The 23154-nt window shown below is 34.4% G+C and overlaps 1 protein-coding gene across 1 annotated transcript in view; it reads left to right on the top strand.

Moving 5' to 3' along the window:
• Positions 1–21523, top strand: part of METTL25 (methyltransferase like 25) — a 73987-nt gene extending 52464 nt beyond the window's left edge. The window contains exons 8-12 of the mRNA XM_004675844.1: positions 1785–1858; positions 14290–14383; positions 18815–18889; positions 19447–19518; positions 21223–21523. Coding sequence (XP_004675901.1) covers positions 1785–1858; positions 14290–14383; positions 18815–18889; positions 19447–19518; positions 21223–21315 — 408 coding nt within the window. The 3' untranslated portion in view covers positions 21316–21523. The remainder of the gene's footprint in view (positions 1–1784; positions 1859–14289; positions 14384–18814; positions 18890–19446; positions 19519–21222) is intronic.
• Positions 21524–23154: the final 1631 nt, after the last annotated feature.

The following is a 23154-nucleotide window of genomic DNA, read 5'->3' as shown; positions in this document are numbered from 1 at the left end:
TTTGTACAATAAAAAATTTCCCAAAATGCCTTGAGTGTCAGTTGAACAATGGAAAAGCATTGGTAATATGAAGTGGATTTCAACATTTTGTGGGATAAAATGAAAGATTAGGAGGAAGCGGGGAACAGATGATAAAATAAAATTTTAGTTCTACAGAACAGAATTACTCAAGATGAAAAAATGTGAGATGGAAAATATGTCCAGAGATAGAAAATTTTGAATGAAATGTTTTGTAATAGTCTTCAGCAAAGTTTAGAAATATGACCATTATAATTGGGAAGGCTTTTTTTTCTTCCCATTATAATTGGGAAGACATTTTTTTATTAGTGTGTATTGTGAAGATTGTAAGTTTTGGTGTGGGCACTCAAATATACGTACATTTAAGCATTCACTGAGTTATTTTAGGAGTTGAGTTGGAGACTGTGGTATTCCTAATGCCATTTTCTACTGGAATCACCCTCTCTACCCTTCCCACAGCAGAGAAGATATCACTTACTGTCTTTGAAAGGTCCCTGGCAAGAAGTCAGGCCTAGTCCCCTAAGCTAAAGTTTGGTAAAACTTTAAAAATGAATAATCCACCTACCATTCCCAATTTGTAGTTCCCTCAGCTTAAGCGTCTGGGGTAGTGGAAGTGAGATGTGAGAGAGAGATGAGGGAGAGGGGCAATAGAGTGGGTTTTCCATGTAAGCACACTGGCAAAATTTTATTTTAAACACTCTGAATTCAAATACATTTATTCTAATTGAAACCAGATAAAAATAGCAGTTTTGAGTTTTGAAGAACTAAAGTTTTAAAAGAATAACTGAATGGCTATTTTTTTTAACCAATATCTTTAAAACTTCCTTAGTTTTTAGTTATTAACCTTATTCTCAGTTTTCTCATTGCTGTTCACTTCCTCATTTTTCAGTTTTCCCCCCAATAAATCTTTGCATAGAAGTGAGGCTGCTGTTGCTGATATTAATGTGTTGGATTTTTCTGTACTATCAGCATTAGGAGATCTGTGGAGATGTGGATGCAATTTCAGTGATTTTTGTAGTTTATTATTTGTAAGAGTATCTTTTCAATTGCTGCAGCAATGTGCTTTTTCTTTTATTTATTTAATACTTTTCTATCTCTTGTTCCTGTAGAATTATCATGGTTTGGGGGCTCGTCTCAGCCATTTCTCTTCTTTGGAAAATCTTTGAGCCTTTACGGACTCCTCCCACTTCTTTTGTCAAACAAATGACACTTTACCAAGACTTCAATTTCAGATGCTATGTCCTTTCCAAGGTCTCTCTTTTAACCTCTACAGTAGCCAATGTTATGATCGTTCAGGTCTTCATCATATTTTTAGAGTGTCCTTAGGATCATACCTTCTTTTTCTAGGTATAATTCCTAAGTGACATGACAGATCTGCATTCTCTTCTCTTGCACGTATCCTCTCTGGCTGCTCTTGCTTAGACTCCAGACTGGCTGTGAAATTTATTTCTACTTTTTTAACTAATAAGCGCTCCATTTGGGACATTAGCTCATTTTTCTTTCATTATGCCTTTTCTTCCTCATTCACTACAATTTTTTTTATAGTTCCTTCTATTTTACAGAATTACTTTTCTTTTACCAGCCTGAAGGTAGCACTTTAACATAGAATGGAAAAATTATAAAATTGTCCTTTACATCTAACAACAAAGTCAGGTTTCTCACACACACTTATGATCCCAATTTTTTGGATTGATTTGATTTCTGGTTTTGTTTTATTTTTTTGCTATTTGTTTTTTTGTGCTTATATATGTCTACATTTTTTTCAGCTGCCTACTGAATCACTGTTCTATCGTGCCGTCCTTCAGGATATTATTAAAGATTGTTATGGCATCACCAAATGGTATGAGGATTTTACTTTAATAAGAATAACTATGCTGTATTGTAAGTGAATTGCCTTTTAGTTCTCAGGTAAATTTATTTAGGATGACTGTTATTGGTAGACAAAGTGCTAAGATTGAACATAATGTCAATAACAAGAATACAGTATGTATATCAGGTAATCATTATTAAAGTGAGGGTTCTGCTGATTCCCTTTTTGTCCTGAAAGATTGTGAAATGATAAAGTAGTATATGTAAAATGAACTTTAGAAGTTGCGAAGTGTTGAATTGTTACAGATAATTTGGCAAATAAATATTATTATGTGAGCAAAAGTTACATTTAAAATGGTTCACAAACAGTACAGCATAAACACTTAACCTCAGTAGGACAGCTTTCCATCATAAATAACCTTTATGGCCATTCAGGTCTCTATTGGTAATTGAGTAGCCCTTTTGTTTTGTTTTGTTTTTATATTTTCCCCAAATAACATGTTGCTTGTACAGAGATGCAAGGGTCAGGAGAATTTTTCCATTTTCATTCAGCAATTGCTCTCTTCAAGCACACATTTTCAATCCTAGCAAGTTTTATGAATCTTCTGTTAACTATAGTTTTAAGGTTCAGATAGCCATTTGGTTGTAATTGGATTATTCTTCAAATTCAAAATTGGACAGATTTTCAGGTGCTCTAAAAGGAATCCTTATTTATTAACAGTGATAGAAGAGATTTTTGGATTAACTATTGTTTCTAAGAAAAAAATATCTACTTGTTACTGCACAGAAATGTCCACACATCCCTTTGGCTTTAACTATTACTCCCCAGTCTGTCCCACTCATAAATCTCATTTCTATTTACCAATCTTCAGTACGTCAAAATTGAAGTCCTCACTCATCTGGAAAACTTACTCCTTCTCCTTAGTTCACCCCAAGATGCTAATCTTGTTGGAAAAAAATAACAAAATTGTGTATATATTCATAGCAACTCAAATATTGACTGTCCTATCTTCTAACACTTCTAGTTACTGTGTTACAAATATATTTTTCTCTTAGACACCATTTATCTTTTCTAAGCCTTTCTGCAACTCATCGCTTTCCTGCCATCTTTTACTACTCAGGTGATAGATGGGATTTATTACAAGATTTTTTTTTTTTGTCCCAGAGACTCATTGACCTTTCAGTCACATTTCATCATAAGCATAATTGTTTTTTGCTTTCTTCCATATTCCCTCTACTAAACTACATTCTTGCCAATTTCCTTTCCTATTTGGACACTTAACCTATTTCCCTTAAAGTTTTATCTTCTAACTCTGTTCCCAGAGTGTATCTAGGCATTCTCAAATGTTTTATTCATCTCTTTATATTTCCTCTTTCTCTTAGTACTTACCTGCCCACAAATAATTTGAATCTTACATATGGTTCCCATCTCTTTTCAGAAGTTCATATCTATATCCCTCATTTTTATATGAACATCTTCACCTAAATGCCTCACAAATATATCAGAATCAGCCACATTCAAAAATCAAAGTCAATGTCTAATCAATTCTCTTTCCTTTTCTTCCTTCTCTTGCCTTCTTTTGTTATTTCTGGGAATAGCATGATCATCACTGAGCCTTTGAACTCTTAAGAATGTATTTTTATTTTCCATCATCGCATTGGAATTAGTTCTAATAGTTTTCAATACTTGTACATGTTACATCTTTTAATCTAGCAATTGTTTACTGTGTGACAGCAGCCTATGAGGTTCTGGATACACAGGTTGTGTCCACACAGGAGTAATTCATGTTCTAGTCATAATAAAATGTACAAAGATCAAAGAAAATTACAGAAACCCCCTTACGGTAGCAACTGACTACATGAGGAAACTTAAAAGTGCTAGTAATATGGATACTTGTGCTCATACATGTGTGTCTATTTAGAATTCATTTTTAGTTGTTTTGGTAACACCAATAACGTACCAAAGAAGTTAAGAACTATGGAGGAAATACAAGAAGATGGAAAATAAAAGATGAGTCCAGATTTTTAAAGCTGCCAGAGACATCCTGTCAATTCTTAACTAAACTGTCAGCCAGTCAATAAAGTGGACTGAAAGTAAGCATAAACTTCAGTAGAATAAGTTACAATAAGAAAAAGTTAAAGTCCATGGCCCACTTAGAGTGAAGACTCTATAGACCAACTAAACCATTCATAATTTGAGTTAGCTGGATGTTCACACTTTATGAGTGAAGATGAGCTACAAATAGAACTAAGATGGGTTGAAATCTTACTTGGAATTATCTCAAGCTGTGATTGAAGTATTTAAGGTTGCTATATTCTTTAGCTGCCTGGTAGAAACAAATTCTCCTGGACAAAAATAGTGTACATCTAAGCTTCAAATTATCACTATAATTCACTATATACAGCAACTGGCAGTCAATTCAAAATAAACAGCCATATGATGAAATAAGACAACATGACCAAAAGCTATAATAAACCACATCAAAGGAATAGACTCATTGAGGTGCAAAGAAAAAAGACTTAAAATAGCTGTGCTTGAGAGACTTACTCTGAGAAAAATGAAATGGATGTGCTTGTCTCTCTCTTGCTAAATACTATAAAAAACCCAAAATTTGGGCCCTCCCTGGTGGCACAGTGGGTTAAAGCACAGCACTAAGAAGCTTGAGCCACTTCCGCATGAGTTTGATCCCCGACTGCCCCAGAGGGGGAGATCCACATGGCGTGGCAAACCTCTCCTGACCCGCCCGCTGCTCCCCTCAGCCGTCGATCTGCCTGTTCTGCTCCCCACTCTGTCTCTGGTGAATCCTCTCACCCTCCGCATCTCTGGCCTGTACCCTAGTTCTGTATGAATAAATAAATCTTTTAAAAAAAGAACACCCAAAATTGTTATGTATAAAACAAATATACATGACTGGAAGGTGGAAAGAATACTGCAAACTGGCTAGGCATTTTGGGACCCAAGAAACAACATGGTAACAAGTTCATGGGTTTTCCTTTTGCCTCCTGTATCCCTTTAGCTCCAGAAAGCAGTGGTCTGCAAATGGTGTTAGGTACAGACACAAAAAAATTCTCCAACAAGATCTCTCTCTCTCTCTAGTTAACAGAGCAGGAAATGGAAGCCTAAGAAACACTTTTAAAAGACAAACATACCATACTGCAGCTAGACCAACAAAGGTCAAGTGGAGAGTCTAGAGTTCTGCCCTTGCCAGACTCTAAAGAGCCTTCCTGACTCTCCCTTAGGGAGTAGCATCAGAAAAGGCTAACTAGGAAGCTAGGGCCTTGATCCCTATCAGGTAGTCACAAGTTCCCCACCCCCAACTGCCACCATGGTACAGAGACCATGTGGGAAACTGGACATCCTCTTCACCCAGCAGTAATAGGTTGCTCCTCCCTTTGCCCACTATGGTGGTATCAAAGAAGACCTTGCAAAAAACCACATCTTTCATTATTGCCCAGCAGTTATGAGGGCACCTCTACCACAGTGTCAGCTGTGACAAATGTGAAGATATGTGTCCTAGCACCAGCACAGAAACCCCCATGCTCGCCTGAGATGTCATCAGAAGTTGACATATCTTGATACAAAACTCATGTACAAATTTTATAACAACTCTACCCACAGAATCCAAACTGAAAACATCCAAGATACCTTAAGTGGGTAGATAAATAATGATAATCTAAGCTATGGGATACTGTAGAGTCAACTGTATAATGTAATGATCTGTCGATGTGTACAAGTTGGATTAATTCGCCAGAGTGTTACACTGAGTGAAAAACAAGAGAGACTCAAAAAGTTTATATTGTGTGATTCCATTTGCATAACATTCTTTAAGTGACAAAATTATAGAAACTGAGATGAGATTAGTGGTTGTGAGTGAGGAGGAGAGATGGGGTTTAGCTCTAAAAGAGCAACATGAATGAACATTGTGGTCATGGAAATGGCAATATCCTGGTTACTTTAGTTTTGCAATATGTTAACCACTATAAAACATTCCAGGAAATTGAAGGGCATACCCATCTCTTTAAATACATTCTTAGAACTGCTTAATAATATACATTGAAATTTATACATGTATATTGAAATATATACATTGATTTTTTTTTTGTCAAAGAACCAGTACATACAAAAAATAAATGAAAATTTTATAACTAAACAATAAAATGTTAAGAAATTGATGATGGTTTTAACAGCATTCTACACATAAAAGAAATAGGAAACTGGAAGGCAGACAGATCAAAAGAAAATATACACAATCAGACATGAAGAAACAGAAAAATGGAGAATGCAAAGACTTAAGAGTTACACTATAGTTTGTATACATATATATGTTAATTATATTATAGGAAAAAGAATATTAATACCAATATTAAGAATTTTCTAATATAAGGAGGAAAAAATATCAATGCTCAGATTCATACTTTGTCTTAGCAGTACATATCCTAGAAAAACTGTTACACATGTGGCCCAAGAGACTTCTCCCACATGATTAATAGTACAAATGTTTACAGGAACAAAAGTCTGGGAGTAAAAGGTTCATTGATAGGGGAATGGCTAAGTGGCATTTTATACATTGGAATGGAATGGAATGGGAAGCTGGAATAGAACGAATGGAATGGAATAGAAACTATGCCACTGTGAAAAATCTATGGATTACAAATATATACAGCAACAAGTACATTAGCTTGTGATTATAAAAGTCACAAAAAAAATACCTACTTGATGATTCCTTTTATATAACTCAGAGGTAAACACAGCTGTTGTAAATATTTTCAAGTATAAATACATGGTAAAGCAGCAAGATAAAACATAAGAATAGTAAATAAAAGCAAAGTTCAGTATTGCAGTTTCTTAAGGGTGGAGATGATTGAATAGAATAAGATGGGGAAGAGCAGGGATGCATAAGAACTTACATATCCTGGTAGTCATTCCCCCCTCCCCCCCCAGGATTGAATTTGGGTACAAGTGTTCATCTTATTGACATTCTTTGTACATACTTTGTAGGTGCTTGTTTGTGTTCAGTAACAATAAAATTTTAATCCCTTATCAGGCTACACCTATGGTTCCTTGTTACCTAGTACAGTCATCCCTTTATAGTAATTAGAAAAATTAAGATAAAGTAGTTAAAAATTTCTTGAAGTCTTATAGCCTGAAAGAACCAGGACTAGAGTTTCATTAATAGTTCACAGGCATTCCCACTATCCTTTCTTTTTAATTTAAATTTTCTTTAAGATATTTTTTTTGTAACAGTTTATTTTTACATCATTTTTTACATTTTTTTTCCATCTCAATTGTAATCCCCACGGGTTTCCCATCACCAAGTCACCCATGTGCCATCACCATAATCCCGTGCACTTCCCTCCCCAACCTCCCCCCCCCCCGTTTTTTGATCCCATTCCCCACTCCACCCCCACAAAATGTCTCTGGTATATGTTTGTTCATTATTTTTGTTATTTTCTCGCCTGGTCCATTATACTCCTGCTATGAGTGAAACCATCCGGTATTTTTCTTTCTCTTTCTGGCTTATCTCACTAAGCATGATCTTTTCCAGCTCCATCCAAGTTGCTGCAAAAGACATGTGTTTCTTTTTTGGTTGCTGGTAATATTCCACTGTATATATGTACCACATCTTTTTAGTCCAGTCATCTACATTTGGGCATTTGGGCTGCTTCCATGTTTTTCCAATTGTAAATAAAGCAGCAATAAACATGGGGGTGCAGGTATCTTTTTCAATCAGTGTTTTTGTATCTTTTGGGTAGATACCTAGCAGTGGGATTGCTGGGTCGTAGGGAAGTTCAGTGTTTAGCAGTTTGAGGAACCTCCAAACAGTTTTCCATAGTGGTTGTACTAGTTTGCATTCCCACCAGCAGTGCTTCTTTAGGATATTTTTAATATCAGTTGACTTATAGGGTTTCTTGTATAGTGGCATTGTAAATCAAGGTTAACTTGCTTGAAATCTTAGGCCAGCAAGGCTACTAAAAAACTGAAAATAAGATCAGTTACTTTTCTTTCACTTTGTTTAGTTTGTTTTCTTGTTAACTAAAACAGTCAATTGATGCACAGTTCTAGAATACCTGAAACATTATTCTAAAAATTTCTTTAAATGTAATTGTTTAGGCCCTCCCTAGTGGTACAACGGGTTAGGACGCAGCACTGCAAGCTGGCTGCAGCCTCTTCAGTGCGAGTTCGATCCCTGGCCCTGGAGGTGATTCAAATGGCATGGCAGACCTCTCCTGACCCACCCGCTACTTCCCTAAGCAGTGTACCTTGTTGATATGCCTGTTCTGCTCCCCCTTCTGTCTTCGGTGAATCCTCTCACCGCCCCTGCACCTCTGGCTTGTACCCCAGTTCTGTATATATAAATAAACAAATCTTTAAAAAAAAGTAAGTGTTTACAGAGCCTGACATTAAAAGTAATTTTTTCCGTGTATTTTAAGTATAGCATTTTTGCTCTAATACTAATTATGATATAGAATTTAACATTTACATTAAAACATGATTTCTAGAAAATCATTCATTTTTGATTTCTTCTTACCTGGGAACTTGCAAAGGGGCTGAAAAACCTAAGAAGGAATTTTATAGGCTGAATTTCTCTTTAAGTCCTTGGAAAGAGGTAGGAAAAATACAATATCTACACTTTATTATTCTGTATCATAATCTGTACTTTTATACAAGAAGTACATAGTTTTGATACTTGTGATTGTAAATTACATGATTAAATTTTCATGTTTATTTTTCTATATTGAAATAGGAGTGGAAAACCAGGTAATGAAATATGGATCACAAAATTAAAGCTTATCATTTAATCCATAATGTGTAGTCAAACTGAAATGAGCAAATCTGTATCTTTAAGATCAAAGAGTAGCTTGAAGAGTTTTTGAACCTCCCTTAAGTGATTGTCATTTTTAGTGAGTTGTTTATTTTGCTAATCTTATGTCTTTAAATATGTGTTAGTATATAAAAGAAACAAAATAATTTCAAACATGTTTTGTGATGATGGAGAAACTGAATTTTGTTACTCTCTCTCCTGCTTATACTTGTTTTCATTTATTTAGTATATATCTACTTTGCCTTTTCCTAAAATTTCCTATATTAATGTTGCTTCTTTAGAAAGTACTGCAGGAAACCAGGTTCTTAGAATTGTATTTTTGGAAAAGCTTGTGGGTGGTGTTGGGTTAACTTGACTGGAATTTTAATTAGATCTAGTGCATTCACTTTTATTAAAAGAAAGAATACTAATTCCTTTTTAGCATGCTGACCATGCTTTTATTCTGCCAGAAGATCCCCTTTTAATCTGTTCTTGAAGTCCCATCATTTATCTTTCAGGAACAGTCATGTTACTTTTCTAACTTCAAAACATTTGATAATTCCTTTTTATTACTTAAAAATGAAAATATCCTTATTATGATAGTCAAGGCCATTTTTACTCTCACTAATATTCTTGCCAGCCTAATCCATCAGCCTATTCTTCCTTCTTTGTGCCCTGAACAGCTGCCTGTGCAGACTTACTGATACAATGGATTATTCATCATTCCCGGTGCCATTTATTTTGTACCCTAGATGTCTCCTTTGAGCTCCTCCATCTACCTGGAATATTCTCCTCTCTTTCTGCCACCCTTCCTCCTGCAACCTCTCACAGTTGAAATCAGTCATGCTTTAGTTTAGAAGACACATCATGATAGCTTTCTTTTTTCCACTTCTGCCACAGGACTTAACCTATCTGTTTACTGCTTTCACTGAACCTAATATTGTAGAATTAGTTGTTTACATTTCCCCCTCTGTCTCCTCGTGAATACCTCGGGAGCTTGATTTTAGTCCTACTAAACGAAACAAAGTGTCATAGGAGCTAAGAGCACAGATTCTGAAAATCCTCTTTGGATCCCATTCTTCTCCAAAATCTTACCCTTCAGCTGTTCTTTCCTATTGAAAAACTCCTTGAAAATGCTGCCATTTTCTTTCCAATTTACTCATGAATTCCAATCACTCTATCCAACCTCCCTTTATGGGATTGTAATGACCCAGACTACTAAGTCCCATGGTCAATTACATATCTTATTGATGACTTCTGTATTTCACACAATTTACCACTCTTTAAAATCCTTCTTTTCTCATATTCTAGGTAAAATTCTTTACAAAATACTTTTTTTTTCTTTATTTCAGCTTCCTTGGCTGATTCGTTTTCCTCATTCAAACCTCTTAATTGTTGGCATGCTATTTTAAGCTTTTTCTGCCACCTAGGTGATCTTACCACATCTCATGACTTCAGATATGATCAGTGTACTACTGGTGACTCCATGTTCATATGTTCAGTGCGCTCTTGCTCACCATCTTCCCTTTTTTCTCATGCACTTGGAAGTAAAGCTAATGTTTTTACATGACCTTCAATGTCTTACATGATATAAATCCTTATTATATCTCTGATCTCAATTCTGCTGTTTTTCTCTCTTTGACAATTGTTTGGTCTTCATTTTTATTAATGTTTATATTTTACATACTATTTTTTACTCACTGTTATTTTCCTCCCAAATTATGTTTATTTAAGTAAAGTACTATGTTTCTCCTTCTGTCTGTTTTGATTTCCTTGCTATTCCTTGAAAATGCCAGAAGCATTAATACGTCAGGGCCTTTGCATATGCTGTCTGGAATGTTCCTCCCCAGATATCCATAACTAGCTTTCTTCAGGTATTTACTCAAAGTTATCATATCTATCATGTACCTTCACTGTTCTCTACTATTTTATATTTGCTTTATCTCCTGTACAGCAAACCTCTCATCTATCTATTGTAAGCATCTGAATGTTAAAAAAAATCTTCTGAATTGAGTTATTTTAAAGAAATACACAGGTGAAATATGTATTGGTTTTTATTTTATGTTATTAAATGTAAAGAGAAAATTTTACTGGAATGCATCACTTACTGAAGTGGATAGTGGTGACATTTATAAAGCCTTTGATAAAGGATTTGTTTTGTCTTCTATAAACTGTGACACAGTAATTATGAGTGAGAGTTATTCCCTTTGTCATGTGAAAGCAGGGAAGGGCAATTGTGAAAAGGCCTGTGGAAAACAATCTAAATCACAGGCACCTTTCTAGACAGATGAGTTTTAGGGAAGTGTCTATAGGAAGCAGAAGACCTGGAAATTGAATTCTTTAAAAGCAGCCCCACCGTAAAACAACTTAAAACTGTTTTCAGACCTCTCACATACACCTGTGTGGAAATTACTACCTTTAAATCACCCAGTTAATGTGTTGAAATCTAGAAATAGTCTCTACATATTTGTACAAGCGATAAGCAAAAGCCTCTTTTAGTTTAAGTAAAAATAGCCCTTTTACAACTCTAGATACTTTTTTGAAAAACACCAACACAATTATATTATCAAACTAAATGCTACTTTAGCCAACATTTCTGTAGCTTTTTATAGTTTATCCTCCATATACATTATCTCAGTTACATCTTTCTATTGTTCTGCAAAGTAGATATTACTTCCATTTCACCTCATTTTCTCAGAAAATTGGGACTCTGAGAGGTGATTTTGTTTGCAGAAGCAATAGTTCAAATTTATCTTCTGACCCCTGTCCAATTGTGGGTTTTTCCCCCCAATAAAGCACCATTTCAGATAGTGCGCTTGATTAAAAGTAGAGTGTTCCTGTGGCCCATGTGAGAAAAAGTTCTCATTCTCTCAGTTCTCTTTCTCTCATGATCCATGTCTTTCTATAACTCTGCTGTCATTGCTGTAATAGTGATGCATGCACCCTAGGCAACACCAAGTAGTGAAAGTGCTCTGTACTCATTGCCGTGTGTCATGGTGCTCATGCTCAGGTTCTCACCATGTTGGATTGCAACATTTGTTCACCTAGCTTCTTTTATAAGCTATAAAAGATATTTATAAACCTTGGATTATTTTACTCCTAAAAAACCAGCTCATAACAGTATTATTTCTACCATTTTTTGAGTGTCATTGAGTCAAGCACTATACCTAAGGGTATCTTATCTTCAATTTTCACTATGTATAAATAAATTAAAAAATCAAAATTAGAATGGTGAAGTTAAAAATAAAAAGAATTTAAAATTCGAATATTCTATTTCCCTTAAAGTATATTCACCCCCTTTGGAGTTCTTGATATTTAAAACATTAAAGGAGATAGAGAACTAGAAAAGAGGAAATGTGTTAAGGGAAAGTTTGGTGATGGAGGCCCAGCTTCTCCTGGAAGGCTGGAGAAGACTCTCTGATGTGCAGCCTTGAGAGAGGATCCCAAAGGAGGAATTGGGATTTCCTACAGAAAAGGATCAAGGGTGGATTGCTACAAGTATAGTGTTAGCTTGATGTGTTCAAGAAACTGAAAGAATGTCTTTGCTACGACAGAGGAAATGTCATAAAACAGTGTTGGAAAAGTCAAGAGACCAGATGGTACAGAGCTTATTATGCACTATGTTAAGGGTTTAAATCTTAATCTTAAGAATCCCGGGAACCTCCAGAGGTCTTAAAGAAGAGAAGTAACATGGTCAAATAATTATATTTCTAGTTATTTGTGTTGTTGCTGCTGCTGAAACAGATTATTAGAAGTGTTCACATTAACACATAATTTAAATACAAAGTCTGTTTTATTTATAACACAGGATTTAAATTAAAAAAACTGTAAAAAGGAAAACCATTGCTTAATAATTGTGTTGTGAGATTTTGAAACAGCTAAAGGTAACATTCTGAATAGAAAAAGTAAGACAAAGAAAATTAAAATTTAAGATATTTCTCGTTCAAAGCCCAAGAAACAAATTGGTACCATTATTATTCTCTGTTCAGCTTAGAATGGATAGTACTCATGAGCAGCTTACTTTAATTCTTCTAGCTTTGTAGTCAAGGCAGATTCCAAACTATAATACATGTTTTGTAAACCAGGAACTAGTAGGAATATAGCCACCACACTCTTATATACTGGGCAGTGCTTTCTCTGTGATGAATAGTACAAAATAAGAATCAGAATCACTGGTTTGTGGGAAATAATTGCTTTTCCCTTTGGAGTAAAAAAAGTTAAAAATAAGACTTAAGGCCTCTTTAAAAGGAGAGTCAAGAAGTTAATATTAAATGGCATCTTTTTCTAACTACATAGTTAGCCATTTCAGTATTCTGTGATACATTAGATGTGCATAGCTACTATATGGCATCTATTATATATAAGATACATAAGCATGTATAGGGCTTGAGTTTTACATAAACCATAAGAATATAATTTCTGCTTCGTGGAACTTCCACCTATTTGAATGACTGTTCTTTCAAGGCTGTGATAAAATAAATGAAAGAAGGATAAGTTCTGTTGACATGCAAAACTAGAAAAGGATATTATTAATTATGTTATGAAAAAGAAAATAAATATTTGAGCTTGATCATAAAGGGTAATTTTGTTTTCAGTAAACTGAGCAAGATATTGAAGAACCTTACAACTCTATTAGGAAATAAATGCATGAGCAAATCAAGGCAGAAATCTGTAGGACAGTCAAATGACGAGTAGAAAAAACTGAATTCTGGAATATAATGAAAAGTGTGGTTCTATTCAGAAGGTATCAGGCCTCTATTATTTACCTTGTCCTAAGAAATGGGAGATACAGTGAAAGTCTATTTAAGCAGAGAAGTGATAAATGAAAATGCTTCTCAAAAAAATAATACCATGTAGGCAAAATAGAGCATATGGACTCTAGTCTTAATTAGGAAATGCTATAATAGTCAAACACAGGTAACAGTAGAGTTGAGGTAGCCCTTTAGAAAAAGCTGAAGAAGAGTATTTGAAGTGTATTTCAAAGGATGAATTGATAAAACATGCTGATTAATCATAGGAATTAATATGTATGTAATTAATATCGACTTGATAATGTGGAGGTAATTTTTAATTTTACATTACACCTAAATAGCAACCAAAATTGTAAGATGTGATAGTGTAGTATTCCCTTATTTAAATTCAAAACCATCTCATGATACTTTATTTAAAACATAATAAAAATCTGCATGGCATAAATGAAATCAGGTCCGACCCAGCATATGTTCAGTGGCTGGCACTGAAGTTCTCTTTGCATAGCTATTGAATTATGCCACAATTAGCAGGTGTTGCAATGAAACATGTGCTGTAATATTGAACCAGTAAAACTTAAATGTGTTTTGTACCACAATGGAAACTTTTGAAAGACCTGTAGTTCCCTTTTAAAATTAGACATTTTAATACTTTAAGTTTTCAATTTCTTTCTTGTATTAGTATCTTCATAATGCTGTGTTCTATTGTTATATGTTGAAAGAATTCTCATAAGCAGATTCTGAATACTATATGTTACCTTGAAATGTTCAAAGTAAACATTGCTTCATTGTTATCACATTTTGTGCTTGTGCCTTCTACACAGAAGATATTTTAAATTATTTCATAATTGAACTTAAAATCTGTAAATTGAATTAGAAAAAATAAAAAGTAAATCAATTGTGTTTTGCAGTGATCGCCATGTTGGTAAAATTTATTCCAAATCTTCTTCCTTTCTGGATTATGTCAGAAAGTCTCTAAAGAAGCTTGGGTTAGATGACTCCAAGGTCAGTATACGATTACCTATTTTTTCATATAAAACAACTTCTGTGGAGTAATAATAACTTGAGGTAATACAAAATTCTTTGCCTTCTACTCTTCTCCCACTTGTGAAAAACATTCTAATTATATTAAACCAAGTCACCATTATGTTTGTGCTGGTTTACTGTTCCTGTCTGTGTGCATAGTTGACTGTCATACACCTCAGAGAGTGTCTCCACTTAAGTTTATGCAGTCAAAAATGTGCCAAATCTCAAATCAAAATAGAGTTTAAAGAGAAAAATGGAAATTGTAAGTAAAGCAAAAGGAAAACTTTTAATTTTGAATTGTGTTTATTTAAAATTGTCTAACTATAATTAAAATACAGGATTTTAATTCAAAAAGCTTTTGAATGGGAGAATTCTAGAAATTGATAATAACATCATTGAGGCCCAACCTAATAATTGAGAACATATTGCTGATAAAAAAATACAGTGTTGACTAGTGGTAATAAATATTTATAAAAAGTAAATATGATTAAGGCTCTCCCTGGTGGCACAACGGATTAAAGCACAGCATTGTAAAGCTATCTACAGTCATTGCAGTACAAGTTTGATCCCTTGCTAGGGAAGTGACCCACATGGCGGGGCAGACCTCTCCTGTCTCACCGGTTGCATTCCTCAGCAGTGTATTTCAGTCAGTCCACCCGTTCTGTTCCCCACTCTGTCTCTGGTGAATCCTCTCATTCCCCCCACATACACACTTCAGGTCTAACCCCCAATTATTGTATGAATAAATGCATTTTTAAAAAAAAGTTAATATGATTAAGTTGTAGTAAAATTAAGGATATTACTATTGTACCAATTAACCGGTTAGTCCATAGTTGCTTTATTAATGAAGCAATAAGATTGGTACTAATCAGTTTTGTCTCCCACAAAAATGGCCTTTTAAAAAAGGCATTCCTGGACTCTCCCTGGTGGTACAGCGGGTTAAAGCACAGCACTAAGAAGCTAAAGCCACTTCAGCATGAGTTTGATCCCCACCCTAGAGGTGATCCATCTGGTGCAGCAGACTTCTTCGGGTCCGTCCACTGCTCCCTCAGCAGTGTACTCCGTCAATCTGCCTGTTCTGCTCCCCACTCTGTCTCTGGTGAATTCTCTCACCACACCTGCACCTCTGGCCTGTACCCCAGTTCTGTATGCATAAATAAATAAATCTTAAAAAAAAAAAAAAAGGCATTCCTAACTCATAGAATTTAGGAAAATGGTATTGTATAAATGAATGGAACAGGATATAGTTATCCTAGTTATTTTATTTTTCATCTGTTAAAAAATGTATTTTAACAAATTAGACTGATTTTCCTTCTAGTCTTAATATAAAACTTTTTTGCATATCTTTGTTTTAATGTCTTTAAATTAAGAACACAAATGTAAAATTAATTTTCACTAAGAGCTGAGTTTTTAGTTAAACTCACAGTGTATCATTCATTGCCACAACTTAAAACAGTAAAAATTCAGAAAGAATATTGTTTATCCTTCTAATATCTTTCTCTACCCAGGTTTGTCTTTAATAGCCATAATAAATGTTCTTTAATATGCTTTTAGTGGCATATATTATATATACATACATATGTTTTCTCCTTTTAGATGTAGTCCCCATAAAATTCCCACCAGTTCACACCTGCACCATCACGCTAGTCCCTTGTGTTCTTCCCTCCCCTGTTTTGATTCTTTGCCCTCCCTCTCTCCTGTTTACCTATTAATTTTGTTTTTTAATTTATAATAATTTCTGATGATTTTATGAAGATTGGGAGGTGCATTGTTGAATGGGTGAAAGTGAAAAGCCACAAAGCTAGAATTTTGGTGAAAGTAGATAGTAATTAAAAATATATTTTTAGGTATTTTTCCAAAATAGGCAAGCAAAGCAAGACTTTAAATACTGTATGTACTTGGTAGTTAGGACATCACCCATGAAAAACAAGTTAAATAGCATAAGCCTACAGCAGTAGACACATAGTGCTACAGCGGATCCTCTCTTGTTTCCTGATTGTGCATTGTAAAAACACAATGATTTGAAATTTCTTGTAAAATAATTAATTTCCTCAATCATATTCAAGTTCCCAGATGCACCAGTTTTATGTAGGATACTGGTATTTTAAAAAAAAGAAAGGAAAGTTAAGAGAAAATTAATTGGAAGGTTATCCTGAAATTTCAGTAGATATTGGAAGAGAAAAAAAGTCACAAGAAAGTGATTTAAAAATCACTGTTTTAGGAACTAAGCAGAAAATTATTTCCCTTTCCAGGAACTAATTAGTTCTTATCTCCCATACCAGTATCTGAAAGCTCTGAAGAGTTCATTTCCTTGCAAAAGAATGTCATTTCCTAATATTTTGTATCAAGCGGAACACTTTGATGCTGTATGTGGCAAAACTCCTTGACTGTAGTGATTTTATACAAATACTTGCACAGTGCAAACAGTACTTGTTAAGAAACTTTGGTCATAGTTACACGCACATGTGCAGCTTCATTCATGCATTCTGGTAGGCACCACATTTCAGAGTTTGGAGAGGCGCAAACAGTCCTGTTTACAAGTCAGAAAGTACATGAACTTTTTCTATGTGAGAACTCAGACTCTGCCTTGCTTTGCCCCTCTCACCTGCTGTTATCACTGTTTCCCTCCACAGCTCCATCTTTTGGCTTTAAGTTTTTGGTTTTCCCCTATTCAGTTTTAGTGCTTTCTCTTCTGCTCACTACCTGGATGTTACACTAACTGTTGTTTTTTGGGTTCTTAGCAGAATGTTGATTCTTAATAACTCCTGAACCTGTACCTGTCAAACTTCCTGATTATATCTCAGTTAAGACCACAGCACTTTGAAATATGTTTAATCCCCAACAACTCCATTTGAGTGACCTATCATATCTCACAATCCCTAATTTCTTGGTCTTGCCTCATTGACTGCAGAAAATACTTATGAACCCCATTCCTGACTTTCATGGACCTAACATCCATACAAATTCTAGATTGCCGAGCCCCATTTCTGTATCAGATCACATGATTGAAGAAGTATAACCTATGTATCTGTAATAGGACATCCCTCTAGTGATCCTTTATCAAGGTTTCAAGAAGGAAGGAATGTGCCTTCTTGATTGCAGTATATAAAGATTCCTTCAGGTTTTCTCAACAATTGGTGGAAGGGTATTCCAAGTGAGGAACAGATGCAACCTGGGGCCAGGATGGAGCTTCCTAGTTTGGCACAATAAGGAACAGAATATTGGAGAACCCAAGGAGTCATTGGAAATCCTATTTGTAGGAAAAAGTGTACAGGTGAGGCAGAAAAGAGAGTGAGTTCGCAGTTGTCCTGTAACTGCTGACAGGATGGTAGAAGAGAAGTAAAGACTAATGGTTGTAATTCTAACACACACATACAATTATGCCAGATGAAAATTTTTTGCTGGCTTGAAGTGCATACCTGGACCCCATCCAATATACTTTTCTGCAAAAATGTCCTGGAGGTTTTCATTTGATTCAAAGATGGGAAAATCCTGTAAGTATTGAGAAGGGAAATTGTTTAATCTGCATGGGCTCTGTACCAAGGGGGAAGTCTTTTCTTTAAGAATGCACTAGAGGCCCTCCCTGGTGGCGCAGCAGGTTAAAGCGCAGCACTGAGAAGCTAAAGCCACTTCCACATGAGTTTGATTCCCGCCTGTCCCGGAGGTGACCACATGGCGTGGCAGACCTCTCCTGACCCGCCCGCTGCTCCCCTCAGCAGTGTACATTGTAGATCTGACTGTTCTGCTCCCCACTCTGTCTCTGGTGAAGCCTCTCACCGCCCCTGAGCCTCTGGCCTGTACCGCAGCTCTGTATGCACAAATAAGTAAATCTTTAAAAAAAAAAAAAAAAAAAAGGAGCAATTATTTTAAAAAAAAAAAAAAAGACTGCACTAGAAGTCATTGTCATAGACTGTGAGTATCAAGTTTTAGAGAAAGAGAAAGTAATGCATGATGACAGATTTATTAAATGGACATTAGAAAAATTACCTTAAGGTAAATTTATGTCCTTGTTGTCTTTTATCTTTGAATTATTTTCTAGGATAATTTTAGATATCTTATTTGGAATTTTCATTTCATTTGAAAAATGTTTATTGAATTCCTGTTATATATCCCAAGTGCACAAACAAATAAAAGTAAATATTTGCATTACTACTTGTTGAAATGAAGTGATTTAATAGGCTATTGTTGGTAATTTTATTTGTGATATATTGAATAACCTCTTATCAGTACAAACGATTTTAATGGACTTGGAGTCATATTAATTTGCTTCCTTGCATATCCATAGAGTTCTTTAGACACCCAAGCTTGTTTAAAGGTGTTACATTTACATTAGGCTCTGTTTGAATAACAAAAAATATCTTTTAATTGTTGTGATGTTTACTGACATTTTTTTTTTTTTAAATCTTGAAGCTACCTGAAAAAATTATAATGGACTACTACGAGAAGTATAAACCTAGAATGAATGAACTGGAAGCTTTTAATATGGTAAATCTCAGAATTAAAGACAATAAATTGGATATGTTACTAGATTTGAATAGGGTCCTATTAAATTTTACTATGGAGCCAACCAATCTATATTGTTTTTCTCTTACTGTAGAAAAACTGTTTTGGATCATTTCCTATTTCAGAACTATATTAGGTGTTGGTAATGTAGTAAAGAGAACACATGGTAGATTTCTCTTAAAGTGTATTATAAATGCACAGAAAGAAGTTTCAGAGTGCTTTGAACACATATTGGTCTCAATGCAGTTATTTCACAGGCATTCCTTTTAATGAATTTCATTCTTAGTGCCCCTTTAAAAGCTTTCTATCACATATGTAAGATCGCTTTTGGATTCTACCTCAAAGTCACTCAAAGGACATTCCTTTCCTATTATTGTTAAAGAGAAACTTTGATCTCTGCTCTGTTAATTTTCTGAAGTATGCAATGGTTATTGTAGAGTTAGCCCCATATAAATTTCTATAGATACATTTTCTTATACATTAGGATTAAGCTAGTTTTTTAAGTACCAACATCTTCAACCTCTTATTCTTTCTCTTAGTTGAAAGTTGTTCTGGCTCCTTGTATAGAGACACTGATTCTTCTGGATCGACTTTGCTACCTAAAAGAGCAGGTAAATTATATTATTTTTAAATGTATAACAGATATGTTTATTAAATCCAGTAATATGGATTCACTTATATTAAATTTCTATCACATAAAACTAGTAAGATCATTTTTCTTATTATATTTTCCAAGTTTAAATATTCATTCCATTTTTTTAAAGCATAAACATATGTACAACAGATGTTACCCACAGAACTGCTGCAATAAAGTGAGCTTCTTTAATTGTGTAGTAATTACTGTACAGTAGGCAATGAATACTTTAGCTATATGACATATTGCATAGCTAAAATTAATAAATAACAGACATAAAAGAAATCGTATATACATTTTGTCTTGTAAGAATTTGTCTTTGAATTCACTGTGGGTTTCTGCATTTATATATATATATATATATATACACACACACATATATATTTACCAGTACAAAAACTTTCTAATCAATGAAAATGTCTGGGTTTTTTTTTTTTTTACCATTTTCTCTGTGTTGAATGAAAATACTAGTTGGTTGTCTTTAGGGAAAATATGTTTTATACATTCCAGTTTGTATTGTAATGAAAACAAAGTTTTGTGTACTATTAGAATTAATCCTATTCATGGATACAGCCTTATGTTTCTACTCCAAACCTATATTTTAGTTATTCATTTTATCATATGGAGAATCCAAGTTCCAGGCTACTTGGAACTTGGGTTTTGGTAGTTGTTTGCTTTAGTTCTATTTTTATTTTTATGATGAAAAGAATTGTTTAAATATTTAGGGAATAGTGTCCTTTCCTGTGTTTCCACTAAAATCACTGAAAACAGAATTAGGTAACAAAATTATGCCTAGTTAACTACACACTCATCACCCTTTTTAAAACAATTTCTATCAGTCTAAAGTAGGTGGGCAAAACAATATGCTTAAAGATTAATGGATTGGTAATAAAGTGACAGAATTAAACAAATGTTAATTTTTTAATATTTAAATAATATTTTTGTTGTAAAGGCAATAGTTCAAAATGAATATAAAAAATTAAAAGTAACAATAATTGGGTTTCAGTATTAACTATTAGGTTCCTGATATGCTTTCTGGTAATATATATATATGTATGTGCACATTGCAAGTACTTTAATTAAAACCAGAAATAAATTGCATCTAATTTATTTATTTCACTTAGAATTTGCACATCTCCTTAAATATGCTAAGAAGCTGGAAAATCATTCATTATAATTCACGTAAATAATACTCAATTACTATTAGCTACTTTGAGTTTTTCACAATCACAACAAAGAATAACCTGCACAGATGCTTGTTTACATAAATTTGTTAAGATGAAATTGTAAATGGCATTTTTAACAAAGAATAATTTCTTTGTAGATAGCTTGTTTTTTTTTAATATATTAGTTTATTTTTACATCATTTTGTACATTTTTTTTATCTCAATTGTAATCCCTGTGGGTTTCCCATCACCAAGTCACCCATGTGCCATCACCATAGTCTCATGCACTTCCTTCCACCACCACCCCCCCCCCTCCCCCCCCCCCCGACCCCCGGTTTTTGATCCCATTGCGCAATCCGCACTCCACCCCCACAAAATGTCTCTGGTATATGGCTGTTCATTATGTAGATGGCTTGTTTTTATGTCGTTTTTAGGTTACAATGTATAGTCTGAATCATCTCTGTCTTTTATCTTCAATGAATTTTTGTATCCTTAAATCACCGATCAATTTGCAGGAAGATATTGCATGGTCTGCGATTGTGAAGTTATTTGATCCTGTGAAATCTCCCAGATGTTATGCTGTTATTGCTCTGAAGAAGCAGCAATGATTTCAATTGAAGGAAATTATTAGATGTATCTTTTGGGAGATCTGTTGCTAATAATGCTTTTCTAAACATTTGTGTCATTTTTATATAGATCTTTGAAAATCTTTGTTACGTATTTTAAATAAACAGAAAAGAACAGTTAACAACAAAGTGCCATAATCTTTTTTCTATTGTCAAAGTTTGTTTTGATGAAATTAAAATCTATGAAAATGTAAAGGGTTAGCCTACATTCCTGAGCTTGTTGCCTTAAACGAATGAAAAGTATAGGTATAGTAAATATAGTTGGTACTGGAGGTCATTTACACTTTTTCTCCACATTTTGAAGAATATTTCACATTATCAGAGGGGAAAAATACACATTTAAAGGAAAGAAAAACCCAGGAACTAGGCCAAACATAAAAAGATTTCTAGTATGAAGTGTATTTTATGCTGCATTTTTTTTTAAGATTTATTTATTTATTCATACAGAACGTGGGTACAGGCCAGAGATGCGGAGGGTGAGAGGATTCACGAGGGACAGAGTGGGGAGCAGAACAGGCAGATCGAGGAAGTACACTGCTGAGGGGAGCAGCGGGCGGGTAAGGAGAGGTCTGCCGCACCATGTGGTCACCTCCGGGGCAGGCGGGGATCGAACTCATGCGGAAGTGGCTTAAGCTTCTTAGTGCTGTGCTTTAACCCGCTGCGCCACCAGGGAGGGCCTATGCTGCATTTTAATGTAAGTTTTGTGAGAAAAAATATTCTCTGCCCTTAAAGAAATATCCATCTTATGAGATTTTCACTTAAAGGATTCTTGAGACTATTTATCTTATTAAAATAAAATGATGGGTTTGCACTTAATAGCACATTATGTTCTGTAAAAAGCCAGTCTGAATAGAGTAAGAGTGAATATGAGGCCAGCACTCAGCCCGATGTGGTACAGGCGCCCTTCTCTAGCAGAAAACTTGAGGTTTCTAATACATACAGAAGAGATGACAGCTGAAAAAAGCTTCCCTAATGTTCATCTAAAAACTATATAAAATTTTCCCAAGCAGAAAAAGTAGCTGCTTTCTTAAATTTTGGAATCAATCCACAGATGACTATAATGTTTTGCATTGGGTTGTGATAATAACATTGAGTTGGCAATCACTGTGTGTATGTGAGTAGCTTGGTAGTTTCTAAAGCTAGTACAACATTGAGAAATAAGCCATTTCATACTTTTATTATGGAAATAAACATTGTTTAAATACAGTATTATGGAGCACACATCTAGAAGTGTAGAGTATAATGAAAACTATTTGTACTTAACATGAACTTTTGATGATTCTCAACATTTTGCCAGTCCTGTTCCACCCGTTCATGCGTACACACACTGTCCACATACAACCATCCCCATGAGATGATTTGTAAGCAAATTTCAGGTCATTTATTATTTCATATATTTTATTATCTATTTTTAAATTTAGGAATTTTTTCCACGGTTGCCATCTCTCTGTTACTTTTCTTCATTTACAGTTCACTTTTTGGCTCAAATTTTTTTTGTTTCAATTTGTTTGATTCAGGATCAAAACTGGGTTCACACATTTACATTTGGTTGCTTGATTTCTTTACATTATTTATTTTATTTATTCATGTCATTTGTTGCTATCTCAGAATCTTCTCAGAAAACCCTTCTAGCCTACTTTCATAATCTACCTTCTAGGTAAAGTTTTAAGCTGTCTCCTTGTTTACAAGTATTTATATATTTATTTCTCATAATAGGTCATGTACCATTAATTTATGTAAGTGAAGCATCTAATCTCCATGAGATAACCTCTGTGCTCAAACTGAGATATGGAGATGATAGTTTACAAAAAAGCAAATACT

This window comes from Condylura cristata, unplaced genomic scaffold, assembly GCF_000260355.1.
Source record: "Condylura cristata isolate star-nosed mole 26May11 unplaced genomic scaffold, ConCri1.0 scaffold00004, whole genome shotgun sequence".
Taxonomy (NCBI): Eukaryota; Metazoa; Chordata; class Mammalia; order Eulipotyphla; family Talpidae; genus Condylura; species Condylura cristata.
This window is presented reverse-complemented; position numbering and strand designations above follow the sequence as displayed.